Here is a 14,638-nt window from a genome sequence, read left to right on the forward strand (position 1 = left end):
AAAAGTACACGCAAATGGGGCAGCCCGGGTGGCTTTGGCACCACCTTCGGCCCAGGGCGTGATCCTGGAGACCCGGGATCGAGTCCCTCGTCGGGCTCCCTGCATGGAGCCTGCTTCTCCCTCTGCCTGTGTGTGTCTCTGCCTCTCTCTGTGTCTCTCGTGAATAAATAAAAAAACTTAAAAAAAAAAAAAAAGTACACGCAAATGACTCAGAGCGAGTGACCGTGTGAAGGGTGTACGGGGAGAGAACACAGTCTGGATACTGAGATCTCTACCCTATGCGATATCCTTCATACCTACCCAAAAGCATCTGTACTCAGGGGAACAGAGGAGCTTCTATGGCCACGACAAGCTCCGGAGAGGACGGAGCACGTGGAGTGGACCCAGGAGGCCGCATGGTCACCAACTGGACTGCACACGTCAACAGTGACCGGCCAACAAAGTGGGAGACGGCTCTCAGAACGTCGCCTCGGGACTGCCTACCACCCCACCCCGTCTCTGGGGCACACAGAACCAAGCCAACGCTGGGGCCGATGGGGCTGCCTGCCTCACAAGGCACGAGGCCTGCCAAGGAGGGATGCAGGGGACAGGCAGCTGCAGCAGAAGCAGCACATCACACACGTTACTCGGGACCTGTGGGAAAACTGAGAACCAAACTCAAGGCGTGGCTGAGTGGGGGGTCGGGGGTGGGGGGCGGGTTCGCTGTCTCTGGGGCCACAGGTGCTTTGCCCTCCTTTTGCCTGGTCACTAGCTGCGAGCCTGTGGACACCGGAAGGGCACCCATCGCCCTGCAGGAGCTGATAGAGCCCACCCCTTAGAGAACCTGTGGAACAAGTTCCGCGCAGCCCACCGCACTGCAGCACAGGGCAGGACGCAGCCCCAGGCAGGGCTCAGGCACACACCTGCTTCCCCACTCAGCACAGAGCTCACCGCTGGGACCCACCTGGGTTCTCCTCTCTGTCTGGGAACTTAATCTGAACATTATAGTCCCGAGTAATCTGCTGGATTCTGGAACCTTTGGGGCCCATGACAGAGCGATGAAACTTCTGGGGTATGGCACATTCTATGGTCACCTGGGCTTCCTGGGGGTGGGGTGGAGTGGGGTGGGGTGGGCACAGCAAGAAAGGAAAAAATAAAGGCAAAGGTTAATGGCTGAGGGCCAGTCACATCTGCACCCACTCAGTCCTCTACAGACACCTCCAGTGCTCCAGAACGACAGGGTGGACCGAGGAGGGGTGCGGGGCAGGACCCAACGGGGAGGCCTCCTGGTGCCATGTTGCTCAGAGACTAAGGAAGTACTGACAACTGTCGGCAAATGGCAGCAAGGCTGGCCGCCACCCAGAGTGCGAGTACAGCCCTTTCCTGTCTCTGGACACAGAGCCCCCCGGCACACATCACCGTTGGGTGCCGCCCCTCAAGGGTGGCCTACGTGGGCCAGTGACCTGACTGCTGTGGCTGTGACTCCACGAGGAGGCGCTGGGCCTGACGGTCGGGAAAGTAGGTCTAAGGCCACAGCAAGGGGGCGCCAGGAGAGGGAAGCTCCCTCAGGGCTGATGTAGAAAACCCCAAACAGGTGGGTTCACTGACAGGCCCGCCCCCTCCATCTCCCTTCTTCCCTTGCAGGGAGAGACTGGTTCCTCGTGCAGATTGGATTCCATCATGTGTTTTAAAAAGCTGCTGTTTGGGGCAGTAGACGGAGGCCAGAGGCTGAGAACCGAAGAGCCCCAGCCACTCCCTCTGTTTGCCCCTGGGTGTTGAGGCCGAGAGCCCCGCCACCCTCCCAGACACCTACCAGGTCCTCGATGATCTCCTGGATGCGCTTCTTGGCCGCCTCCACACAGTCCTTGGCACCCTTGAGGGTGACTTTATCGCTCTGTGTGCCAGAGCGCGGGAAGCTCACCATCACCCCACCATACTCTTCGGCGATCTCCCGCAAGACCTGGCCTCTCCGGATGACGAAATGGCGGTGGTGCTTGGGGTCCACTAGCATGCAGTCTTCCACCACGTTGTCCTATGGCATCGAGGGCAGGGAGAGTAAGGGACCCGCCGACCCTGCCTGAGGACCGCCACGGCACGGCTCCACGGGCCTTACCAGGTTCTGAATGAGGGCCTCCAGCTCCTTCTGGGCCTCCCTGACAGCGTCCTCCTTCCCTATGATGGTGATGAGGTCCTGGTCCTTGTCCTCGGCCGTCGGGAATATGATGCGGGCTCCAGTGTTGTCACGTACCTTGCGGATCTTGCCACCCCCTTTGCCAATGAGGAACTTGTGGTATTCTGGCTTCGCGCGGATGTCAACGGTGAAGCTCTTGGTTTGCTGTGGAGACCAACCCCGGGTACACTGGCCTGATGCTACCTGCCTGGTACACTGAGCAGGTGAATACGGAGGCCCAGACAACAACGGCCTCACCGAAACCCAGACGGGAAGTAAAGCCCCCTCTGCCGTCCAGAGACACCGAGATGGCTCAGAGCTTGTGCACGCAGAGCCCAGGCCGGCCACCACCCGCAGCGGTCCAGCCCTCACAGGCCACTCCCGTCCACAGGGAGGACCGGTGAGTGCAGCCTCGGGGTGCTGGGGAGAGGGGGCGCATCTGCACAGTGGCTAAGCCCACGGCACTCTGGCTCCTCCCCGAGTCCAGCCCTTCCACTGCTCGTGCTGCAGCGCAGCCCAAGGCCAGCCGTGCAGAGACGCAAGGCAGCCAAGGCCCTCATCTGACACCAAAAGGCCAAGGCTCAGCAAAGGCCCCGACAGGACACCCTTTGAGGACGCCAGCTCCTCCGGCAGATTCAGCAGGAAGAGCACATGCGCCTCCAGGCGGACTCAGACCCACACGACACCCTTTCCTCTCCTTCCTTGTGTCCTGCAACCTGGCCCACGGCATGAGGAAACACAAAGGAAAAGAAAAGAGGGTCTGCAGCATGCTCAACAGTAATGAACAAATGAATTTGTTATCTTTCAAATGCCGCTTTTCCAAACACCCTCGAGAAAATCGACTCATCTTCAGACACAGACACTGGCAAACAGCAGCGTGTTAAAAAGTTAATGAACGGGGCAGCCCGGGTGGCTCAGCGGTTTAGCGCCGCCTTCAGCCCAAGGGCCTGATCCTGGAGGTCCCTGCATGGAGCCTGCTTCTCCCTCTGCCTGTGTCTCTGCCTCTATCCTTCTGTGTGTCTCTCATGAATAAATAAAAATCTAAAGAAAATTTAAAAAATAAATAAAAAGTTAACGAGCTAGGTCAGCCCAGCCCAGCAACATGATGAAGGACAGCACACCTAAACCAAGTGGGGTCATCCCAGAAACGCAAGTTTGCTTAAGTGTTAAACAAACAAAAAACACTTAAAAAAAAATCTAATACATATGCTTAAAAAAACGGAAACCAGGTTATCGTGTGGACAGATACAGAGAAGCTCCTACAAAGTCCCACCCCCGTTCCCACAGGAGCTCTCAGCAAACTTGTGGCAGAAGAGGAAACTTCCTCAACCTGACGGAGACCCACAGCTCACTTCCCACTCAAGTGAGGGACTGAGCACTTTCCCCCAAGTTCACCAACGAGGCACGGCTGTCCCCTCTCCCTGCTGCTACTCCACCGTGCCAGAGGCCCAGGCAACACAGTAAGGCCACACCTGCAGGCATACGGGTCAGCAAGAGAAACATCAGCTGTCTAATCAGAGAAGATATATTTTACTCAGAAAACTCACAAGAATCTACCAAAAAAAGTTACTGGAACTGAAAAGTGACTGGGTTACTGAACTTTAACCCAGATGCGTAAGACAAGGCCAATATAAAAAAGTCGAACGTGTTTCTACATGCTATAGAAACCGGAAATTAAAGTGAATGACAAAGTACCATTCAGGACAGCGATGGAATGCAAAACTGAGGATTTAAATCAAACAAAATATGAATGAGACCCTCATGCTAGAAAACTACAAAACCCCTATGAAAAATCAAAGACTTAAACTTGAAGAACGCAGACTGGAAAACCTTGAATTCTTGAGCTGTCGACTCTCCCCAGTCTGATCTTTAGATGCAACACAGTCCCAGCCGAAATCAAGCAGGACCACCACCACCCCCGCCCCCGGAAACCGTGAAGCTGGCTCCCAATCCGCACAGAAAGGCAAAGATGTACAAGAGCCAGAGCACGAAGCTGAAGGGCTCTGCCAGCCATCCCCTCCCTGTGCCGTTTCGGGGACACAGCAGAGTCCAGAAACAGACCCACACGTGGGTCCTGACAAGGAGGCAAAGGTGATTCCATGCAGAATTTTAGGGGGTGATGGCCAAAACACTGCCACTGCAGGGATGGTCACGTGAGTTTGTGTATGCTTACCAACGTCAGGTGTATATGCCAAGGAAAGGGAGGTTTTAGCGTCTATAAACCATACTTTAAAAAAAAACAAGGGCGCCTAGGTGGCTCAATTGTTTAAGCGTCTGTCTTCAGCTCAGGCCATTATCTCTGGGGCCTGGGATCGAGTCCCACACTGGACTCCCTGCTCTGGTGGGGGGAGACTGAGCCTGCCCCTCCCTCTCCCCTTGCTTGTGAGCTCTCGCTCGCTCTCATATACGTTAACAAAACAAAACCCCGTAAGCCAAACCAGTTTTCCCTATCACATGAGGTAGGCATTAGACCTGCCAAGGCCCTCTGTTCTGCAGCAGCAAAATCAAAGACACACAAAGGTATCTGAAGCAATTTCCTGACCTGCCACCAGGACAAGGCAAGGATTTCTAACAAGGGACAGACACAGCGTCACCGCCCCCAGGCGTGAGGCTCACCTTTTCCTCGGCCAGGTGCAGGAGCTGCTTCTTGGCCTTCTCCACGTCCGAGGCGGGGCCCCTGATGACAACTGTGTCACTTCCCGAGCCCTCCACAGGGAAGTGAATGTGCACCCCGCCGCACTCCTCCATGATGGAGCGGATCAAGCGGCCCTTCGTGCCGATGAGGGAGTTATGCAGCTTGGCAGGAATCGAGACCTCCAGCTCAGCTATGTTGGCCTGAAAGGACACAGTCTGTGAGGTGTGGGACACGGGATGGCACGCCCATGCAGAGGGGCCTGGAGCCCTTGTGGGCACGTGTGTGGGTGGACGTGGGCTGGGGGCACAAGCGGTTCACACCGCATACAAGGAAAGTCTCCAGGTCCCACCAGGGAGCAGCTTCACTTTTTTAGTCCTCTCAGTGCCCAAGGAGACACCACCCAGATGCCCACGGATCGTGAGCCTCTCCTATTAAAACCCTGCCTCCATTAAGGTGAAACAACAGGGAGCAAATTTACCCTCCACAAGAACCAGGGGTGTTGACACCGGTGACAGGAAGCAAGCAAGGGGACCCGACGGCCTGGCGAGACCAGGCTGGCAGAAGCCCCGGGAGTGGAAGACTGCTCCCAGGCTGACCTGTGCGTGGGATGGGAAGAGCCCGGCGTCACGTGAGAAGGGACCGCAGGGCACAGCACCATCAACACTGAGCCACTGGGAGCAGGAGGGCCTCAGCTTGGGGGTGGGCAGGGATGCTCAAAACCAGGCACTGCTGTGACCCCCACACCTCACGTGTCTTAAGAGCGAGCCCGAAAAGGAGCAAAGTATCTCAAAGGCACAGTCTCACTGGAAGACGGTCTAGCACTTCGTTACAAAGCTAAACACACTGCGACTGCATGACCCCACTTACTACTTTATACTGAGTGCAAGCAGCCAGTGTGAAGCAGCGACACGCTGTGGGGCCTGGAGGCTGGGGATGCAGACAGAGAGACTTGGGTGATGAAGGGGACGTGCGGGGGTGAGGGCACAGGTCTTGCAGCCTCTCAGGCTGCCCTGCAACCAGCACAGTCACTTGGAGACAGGGTCTAGGGGGAGGATAGACACTAGAAACCCTAATACGATCACTACAATAAAAGCCACGTCCAATAAGCCACAAAAGGAGATAAAAGGAATAAGATTATCGTTTTAAATCCTAAAGCAGGCAGAAAAAGAGAGCAAAGTAGATGGAACAAATAGAAAACAAATGCAAGACGGTGCACCAAAACCCAGCTCCGTAAAACTACCACGTCAAGGTGACCAGTGGGTCGGGGAGGTGTTTACATGTACGTTTTCTGTTTGAGGAGATGAGAACGTGCTGGAGATGACGGTGACAGTCACACAACAGTGAACGCATTTGATGCCCCTCGGTGTACACTAAGGTGGTAAATTTTGTTACATTTTCCACAGTTCTAAAAGCTAAAAACTGACATCTAACCACACTTACTACATATATGTAGCGAAACATGTACCGCATAACACATGATACGAAGAATTACTAATGTAATTAAATGCAAACGCCTCTATTTAAAAGGCAGAGACTGGGGCACCTGGGTAGCTCAGTAGGTTAAGGTCTCAGTGTTGATTTTGGCTCAGGTCATGATCTTAGGGTCATGAGATCAAGCCCTGCGTGGGGCATTGTGTTCAGCAGAGTCGGCTTGTCCCTTTCTCACTGCTCCTCCTCCCGCTAATAAATAAGGTCTTTAAAAAGCAGAAATTATCAGATTGAATAAAAAAAGCAAGATGCCTAAAAGAAACCTACTTTAATGAAAAGAAGTGTATCTCAGAACAAAGACCACTACCAGAAGTAGAAAAAGGTTAATTTTATAATGACGTAAGTTCTCTATATCAGGAACATGAAAGACCTCACCACAGTGAAAGCACAATCTGGGGAGTATTATGAAAAATTCTATGCTAAAAACCTTGACATCGTAAATAAAAATCTCTTGAAAGAAAACCTGTAAGTCTTAGGCGAAAAGCAACGTGATATGTCCACATAGGGACCTATCACCCAGCGACGAAACAAAACAGTACAGACACACAAGACAACACAGACGCATCCCAACACTTCTCCAGGTGAAAGCACCTAGAGCTCTGAGAGCAAACACCACGATTTCTTCTGTACAACGATGTAGGCAGCTGGACCTAATTCCCCGTGGCAGAAAGCAGTACGAAGGACTGGACAGGCAGAGGGGGGCCAGAGGCGGGCAGGACAGAGGGAGGTACCGAAGGGGCAGGAGGCCATCTCCGGGTGGGGGATGTGCTCACTAGCTGGACTACGGAGAGCCCATGGAGGTACAACATCTGTCAAAACTCGTCCAGCTGTACACGTTAGTAAACAAGCAGTTCCTTGCACATTAATTTTTCAAAAATTGAAAAGAAATTTACTGTTCTGCCTCGCGGAGCAGATGACTTCCAAGCACCCATGTGCAGTGCTACTGGTCAGGCCTGGTAGTGAGCACCGCCACGGGCCTGGCACTGCCGTGGGGAGAGCTGGCCTCCCCCACCCCGCTTGCCCGAACCCCAGGCTATCAACCTCGGGGGCTGGGGAGCCCGGTGCGTGCCCGGTCACCCAACACCCCATTACCAGGTCTTTTTGGATGGACAGGATGCGGCTCCGGGCGGCCTCACAGTTGGCCCGCTTGCCTGTGATGATAATGGTCTCTGAATTGCTGTTCTCAGCTGGAAGGTCAATCTTAGTGTTGCTTTCTTCCCGAATCTACAAGGAGACGGAGAAACATGAGAAGCGGCTTCCCAGCTGAGACACTTGGGAGCCCAGGGCTGGAAAGTAAGGCTCCCCTCCTGCGATGCTGAGCCAGAATGGCACAGGGCGAGGGGAGCCAGGATTCAGGGGTCACCTTCTTAATGTTTGCGCCTCCTTTCCCAATGATGTTCTTGTGAAATTGTTTGAAGATTGGAACAGAAATTGAATAGCTATTTTCCACCTTAAAAACAAAAGAGGTGACACAATTAGCCATCATGCTGGTCAGCAAAGTGTCCCTTCATCCGGAAGGGAGTATGACAGGACTCGCTATTACAACACACACGCTTGTCTCCCACTAGGACCTCTGACCTTCCCACGGGAGGACAGCTTACCCGACAACTAGCTAACCTGGTGGGCTGCTGTCGACTGACGCAAAGCCACCTTTATAAAAAGTGGCTCCCAATGGAACTTGCCACCGGCTCAACGCAAGCTCCGTAACCCAGAAGCAGTGGGTTAGAACGTGCCAGTGCCCACCTGACATCTGGGTAGGAGGGAGTCCTGGCCACCATGCTGAGACAAGTGAGCCCACTACACGCATCGAGGTGGCACACAGACCCCGCCGCTCTGGGGCAGTTGTGAGCTCGGCCCGAGCCCCACAAGAAACCACAGAAGCATGAGCCCATCTGCAGCCTTCTCATCCATAACCACCCTCAGCACTTTCCAAACTGCTTGTTCCCATCCCAGCTTCTTAAGAAGGTAACAAATCAACGAATGGCTCTCCACACTGCCTATGCAAATCCCCCTCCTGACGGGATGGGACAATTTATCCAGATGGCTGAAGAGCCCTCGAGGAAACAAGGAACCTGGCACCCCGCTTTAATTCCACGGCACACTCAAGTCCTAACAGTTTCTGCCAGTCTAAACACCTGGGGTAAAGAGGGATGGCACCACTACGTCGACGGCAGACCACTGCAGTGCCCCAGGGTGCTCCCTGCAGCAGGGGTTCTGATGGGACAGGAGCCCCATGCCTCTCTGCCACCGGTAACGCCATCACAACAGAGGATGGAAAACATCCCCCTACCAGATCTGCCACCATCTTCTGCATGTATTTTGTGCATTTTTCCACCTCATTCTTGGGCCCTCTGAGTTGAACAATATCACTTTTTTGTGCTGGGTCTGGAAAGTTGATGATAACCTGCAAAAAAACATCACAAATTCAACTTCGGTTACTGGTAACGACTAGATTCCAAAATCCTGAATCTCTCCAAGTGCCAATTAATCCCCTCTAGAGGGCCTGAAGAATTCCACCGGGAGATCTTTACCTCTGGGAATTTGTCACGAATTTCACGGATCCGTTCACCCTTCTGCCCAATGATTGTGCGATGGAATCTCTGCTCAATGATCAGGTCCTTGGTGCGCTCGTTTTCCTAAAAACAAAATTCAAGTATACGACATTAGAGCGAGGGGCTCCCAGGAGCCCGGGGAGCCCGGGCAGCACAGCACTGCTCTGAAGCGTTCCCAGGAGTCACCGGCTAGTGGAGAGCACCCACTAGAGGACACCTGTTTCCCCAACAACACAGGCTGAGCGTTATTCTCCTGAATGAGGTGCAATTCAACAAGCATAGGACCGACTCTTCAACTGAAAGTGCTACAGCAAGTAGCCTTCATCACCCCAGCAGCTCACCTAGTGCTTCTGTGTTGACAAGAACAAGAGACCTTGAGACCTAACACTCACAGAACAGGCAGTGATCCTTGCTCCACACAGCGTGGTTCAGACCACTGCTCTGTATGGATACTTAAGAAAGACTAATTGAACACCGGGCACTAAACTTGCATGGTTCTCACCCTCCTCCAGGTCTCACTAAAATGTCACAAGACCTACAAAGGAATAAACAGACCTGGCATAAAGGAAAAAACACTACAAGCCAACCATGTGAAAGGATTCAGGAGATCCTGGATTAGACTGGCACCAGGCAAAGAAAAAAAAAAAAAGACTGGCACCAGGCTGACAGAGCAATAAGGGCTCAGTAATTCAACATAGGTGCAGGACACTCCAGACCAAGGGGCTCTGGCCAGACAATGGAGGCCGGCCACCTGCGCTGGCCTGCAGCGGAGCACAGGGAAAAGCCTACTGTCAAAAGGGGGCCTTGGGACGCCTGGGTGGCTCAGCGGTTGGGCTTCGGCTCAGGGTGTGATCCTGGAATGCCTGGATCGAGTCCCACATTGGGTTCCCTGCAGGGAGCCTGCTTCTCCCTCTGCCTGTGTGTGTGTCTCTCTCGGCCTCTCATGGAGAAATAAATAAAATTAAAAAACAAACAAACAAGAAGGGGGCCTTGAGGAGCGGCTCCAGGCTTGGGCACCTGTGCCAGGTGGTGAAAAGGTGGCAGCAGACACAAGGGCCTCGCTCCTTGCCCCAAGAAGCACGTGCTTTGCCCTGCCCTGCCTGAGGCTTTCCTGATACTCTGCACAAGTCTACACTAAGCTACAGTCACTCGGGCAGCATGTAACTCCTCTGGATTCTGAAAGGCGCCCCTGAGACCCTTACATGCAGCCCAAGTAGAGAGTCACTGCTCGTGATCTGCGCCTGAGTCACACAATCACGAAAGGCACAGCAGTGTGGGCAGCTTAGCCCAGGGGAGTGGAGTGCTTCAGTCTGGCAGCGGGGGCAAGGCCCACCCATCTCCACCCCCAGAGCTGCAGACAACCACACAGCCGGGATTTTTAACCTTAGCTGCACATGGGAGTCTCCTGGGTACTTTTAAGAATTGGCATTTCAATTGGCATCACAGACTCGGGTTGGGCCAAGGCTGAACACCCCCCACCCTCCCTCCGTATAGCACCTAGGCCCCAGCGAGTTAGAGACGCTCCCGAGTGAGACCCATTCTTGAGAACCGGGGGTGAAAATAATGCTACTCCACAGATGCACCCAACAGAGAGAGGTACGCACGCTCCTTCCCGGCAGGACCCGGCCACACGTCTTACCATTCGAGAGGCGAGCTCCAGCAGCTCTCGCTTGGCCTGCTGCACACCCTGTGGGTCCCCCTCGATGCGAATCAGGTTGCTCTTCTCACTGTCAGGAGGGATGCGCACCGACACCTTGTACTGGTCTTTGATTCTGTTTACTGAAGAATATAAAAAGAAACACATTTTGGACTCAGTTTCTACTGTGTTCCACCACTGACTAACAACCTAGCAGAACAGGGCCGAACCCCAAACAACCCTACCAGTCACCCCACAAGCAGAGGGTGATTAGGCCTCCACAGCAAGACTTTTGATTCTCTCAAATGAGCTGCTTATGGTCTCCACCTGGATCAACCACACCAGTGTCACCCTGACATTATCCTGCGGCGGATGGTGAGGACCCCTCAGTGTGGGGGGCTTAGCTAGTCTGGGGTATGGTGGGGGCTTTAAAATACTTAAAAGATCACAAGTATTTCTTTCTTTTTTTTTTTTTTTACTTTGGAACTTTTACTCATGTACTGATCACCTGGGAAATAACACAACGTGTAGTTGACACATTTCAAAGAATTATTCACTGATACTACCTTTTTCATCAGTAGGGAAAGTATTAGAAAGCTTTTTAAAATTTGAATTCAATTAATTAACATACAGTACATTAATTTCAGAGCTAGAGGTCAGTGATTCATCGGTCTTATATGACACCCAAGTGCTCATCCCATCACATGCCCTCCTAATGCCCATCCCCCAGTGACCGTGTCCCCCCACCCCCTCCCTCCAGTGACCGTCAGTATGTTTCCTATGTAAGGGTCTCCCATGGTTTGCCTGTCTCTGATTTCGTCTTTATTTTTCCTCCCTTCCTCTATGCTCCTGTTTGGCTTCCTAAATTCCAAATAGGAGTGAGATCATGTAACTTTCTCTGACGTATGTCACTCAGCATGATGCCCTCCAGCAGTTCCATCCACGTTGAACCAAATGGTGGGTATTCATCCTTTCTAATGGCTCAGTGATATTCCATCATATATAAACCACATCTCCTTTATCCCTTCAACTGCTGAGGGACATCGTGGCTCCTTCCACTGTGTGGCTATTCTGGACATTGCTGCTATGAACATGGGGGTGCAGGTGTCCCGGCGTTTCACTGCATCTGTATCTTTGGGGTAAATCCCCAGCAGTGCAATTGGGTCATAGCGTAGCTCTATTTTCAACTCTTTGAGGAACTTCTGCACACTGTTCTCCAGAATGGTTGCACCAGCTTGCGTTCCCACCCACAGTATAAGGAGGATCCCCTTTCTCTGCAGCCTCCCTAACACTTGTTTCCCGTCTTAGTTTTAGCCATTCTCACTCGTGTGAGGTGGTATTTCACGGTGGTTCTGATGTGTATTTCCCTGATGCCCAGTGATGTGGAGCATTGTTTCGTGTGTCTGTTGGCCATGTGCAGGTCTGCTTTGGAGAAATGTCTGTTCATGTCTTCTGCCCATTTCTTGACTGGATTGTTTGGTTTTTGGGTGTTGAGTTTGGTCAGTTCTGTGAAGATCTTGGATACCAGCCCTTTATCAAAGATGTGTCATTTGCAAATATCTTCTGTTCCGCAGGCTGCCTCTGGGTTTTGTCCACAGTTTCCGTTGCTGCAGAAGCTTTTTGCCTTAATGAAGTCCCAATAGTTCATTTTTGCCTTTGTTTCCCTTGTCTTTGGAGACATGTCTAGCAAGAAGTTGCTGTGGCTGAGGTCAGAGAGGTGCCTGCCTATGTTTTCCTCTAGGATTTTGATGGTTTCCTGTTGTGTATGCGTCAGAAAGTGTCATTCTTCTGCATGTGACTGAATTCTCCCAACACCATTTGTTGAAGAGACCGTTTTTTTTCCACTAGATGTTCTTTCCTGTCGAGTTGACAATAGAGTTGAGGGCCTATTTCTGGGTTCTCTATTCTGTTCCACTGATAAAGATCCCAGGTGTTTCTAATGTGGCAAAAAGTTTGGGAACCGAACCACTATTCCCAAGTCACAAAACTACTCTCAAAAACCAAAAGTAAAACCAGTGAAAATCACAAGGCTTTACATTAACTTTACATTTACTTAACTCCACGGAGACCATACTGCTGCCTAGAGAAAGTCCACTATCAGCCCAGATCCAAATCAAGTACTTCACTGTCTTTGCAAAACAAGAGGAATGAGAAACCCCTTTTCTGCCACTTTTGGACAGAGCCCAGGGTCTGTGGTTAGAGAACCATTCCCCACTCCCTGGAGAGGCCTCATCCCAGGAAATAAGGGAAGCACTCTGCCCAAGATCTGCCGGGGTCGCCGAGGAGAGTCATGAGCACATGCAGAGACAGCCAAAGCCAAGGAGTCAGAAGCGAGCAGGAGACTTCAGATCATGAAGGAAAGGGGGGTGGAACCAGAAAACAGATCTATTCTAAACCCCCACACTCCTAGGGAGCAGACACCAGAAATGAACTTCAGAACCACACTTCCTTATGGTCTTTTAGGAAGACACCGTCCAGTTAATTAAGACAAAAACAAAAGCAAGCTACAGTGCGTGCAAGGAAGCACCCAGCAGCTTCTGTGGACTCTCACTACCATAGGGTAAAGCAGCCAGGAACTCAAGACTGACACCAAATACAGCAGAGCTGACAAGCTTACGCTTACTACGAACAATCACAGGACTAAGGCAAAAACCAAAGAGGGCCCAGTCACAGGGCATTCTGTGTAGACAGCTGGGTTCCCTGCCCCCTGGACGGATGCAGGCTGGGAGGTGTGCTATCCTCTCACCTACCTCCCGCTGCAGCTGAGACAGCGGACAGGGAGTGCACCTGTGGCGTGCAGGCTGGCCTCACAGGCAAGCAGGGCCCTGGGTGTGTCTCAGATAATGCTCTCAACCTGGGCAGAGCACTCACTCAGCACGCTTCCAGCAAACCACTCTCACACTCCTGGTCTGACAGGGCTCACCGGGGACGCAGTGTTCCCAAGTGCCCCCAAGGAACCCTCCTGTGCACCGAGAGACACGCCTGTGAGCCTGGACCTTTCCTCCTCCTGGGGGAGCCCCGCCAGGGGGGCGTTCAACAGCGATTCCAGAAGGACAGCAAAACTAGGGATGTCGCCCCACCAGGCTCAGGGGCGCCTTCACTGTGGCCTCTGACCAGGCCGGTCAAGGTTGCCTCCAGACCAAACAGAGCCCGAGGGGCAGATGAGGACACCCAGTCAGAAACCATGAGCCTTTCTCCCACCACGGTCACCCTCACTCACTGTTGGCCCCGCTCTTCCCGATGAGGTGTCTGTGGAACTTGTGGTCCACGTTGATCTCTACATAGTCCATCCGGTTGATCTGCAAGGAGAGAACACAATGTGTCCACAGACAAGCTCTTGAGGCCACACCAAAGCCTGCAACCTGGCAGCTGTTGCCCCTTTTGTCACTTAACTGGCAGTCTCTGTTCCAAGACAATCATTCTGGCCCCACTGGAAGATCCTTCTCTAAAACAAAACCTCCTATACCTATGACTCTTCAGACTTTGCCCACTTGAACGGTTTCACAACTCATGATTCACTCCTGGGGGGGCGGGGGTCGTCCCCAGGCTGGCCCACCCATGTGACATCTCACAGGCCAAGCAATGACAACCTGGATATGTCCCTACTGCACCAGCACCCAGGACGTGCAAAGGGGCACCTTACCAAGTCTTTGACCATGGCTTCGATCTGTTCCTGAGCCACGTTTACATCCTCTGTGGGACCTTCCAGGGTGATCTTGTCCTCACCCTCTGTGAACTCAATGTGAACCTACCACACCAAAATAAGGGAAGAGACAGTCAAGACAGCATGGCACGGGGCAGTGCCCTCCAAGAACCATGCGTGCTTTGCTGAGGCAGCGGCCAATCCCCACTGCTTCATACAAATGCATGTCCACAGACCCGCAGAAAGCTGAAGAGGGCAGCTGGGGGGGGACACCTGTTATTCGGGTACTAAATATTACGGTCTAATCTTCTTCTGTTCACTAGCTATGGGAACTGTGAAATCCTCCATGATGTGCCACAGAATAAAACCGCATCAACACCAACTGTCATCCCCATTCCCTGTACCACTTCCACTATTATGGGGCCTTTTTTTTTTTTTTTTTTTTTTAAGAGAGAGAGAGAGAGAAAGAGTGTGCAAGCACATGCACCCCATTAGGGGGATGGGCAGAGGGGGAGGGAGAAGACCCCACCCTGGG

The 14,638-nt window shown here is 52.6% G+C and overlaps 1 protein-coding gene across 6 annotated transcripts in view; it reads right to left on the bottom strand.

The window, feature by feature from the left end:
• The window catches only part of LOC112670035 (high density lipoprotein binding protein), a 68,979-nt gene that overhangs the window by 6,227 nt on the left and 48,114 nt on the right, over positions 1-14,638 (bottom strand). For all 6 annotated transcript variants that reach the window (XM_025463753.3, XM_025463754.3, XM_025463758.3 and 3 more), the window contains 11 exons: positions 14,104-14,208; positions 13,681-13,759; positions 10,464-10,603; positions 8,804-8,908; positions 8,563-8,676; positions 7,636-7,722; positions 7,365-7,496; positions 4,766-4,984; positions 2,093-2,314; positions 1,793-2,011; positions 944-1,082 (listed from right to left, as the gene is read on the bottom strand). In XM_025463753.3, coding sequence (XP_025319538.1) covers positions 944-1,082; positions 1,793-2,011; positions 2,093-2,314; positions 4,766-4,984; positions 7,365-7,496; positions 7,636-7,722; positions 8,563-8,676; positions 8,804-8,908; positions 10,464-10,603; positions 13,681-13,759; positions 14,104-14,208 — 1,561 coding nt within the window. The remainder of the gene's footprint in view (positions 1-943; positions 1,083-1,792; positions 2,012-2,092; positions 2,315-4,765; positions 4,985-7,364; positions 7,497-7,635; positions 7,723-8,562; positions 8,677-8,803; positions 8,909-10,463; positions 10,604-13,680; positions 13,760-14,103; positions 14,209-14,638) is intronic.

This window comes from Canis lupus, chromosome 25 (assembly GCF_003254725.2).
Source record: "Canis lupus dingo isolate Sandy chromosome 25, ASM325472v2, whole genome shotgun sequence".
Taxonomy (NCBI): Eukaryota; Metazoa; Chordata; class Mammalia; order Carnivora; family Canidae; genus Canis; species Canis lupus.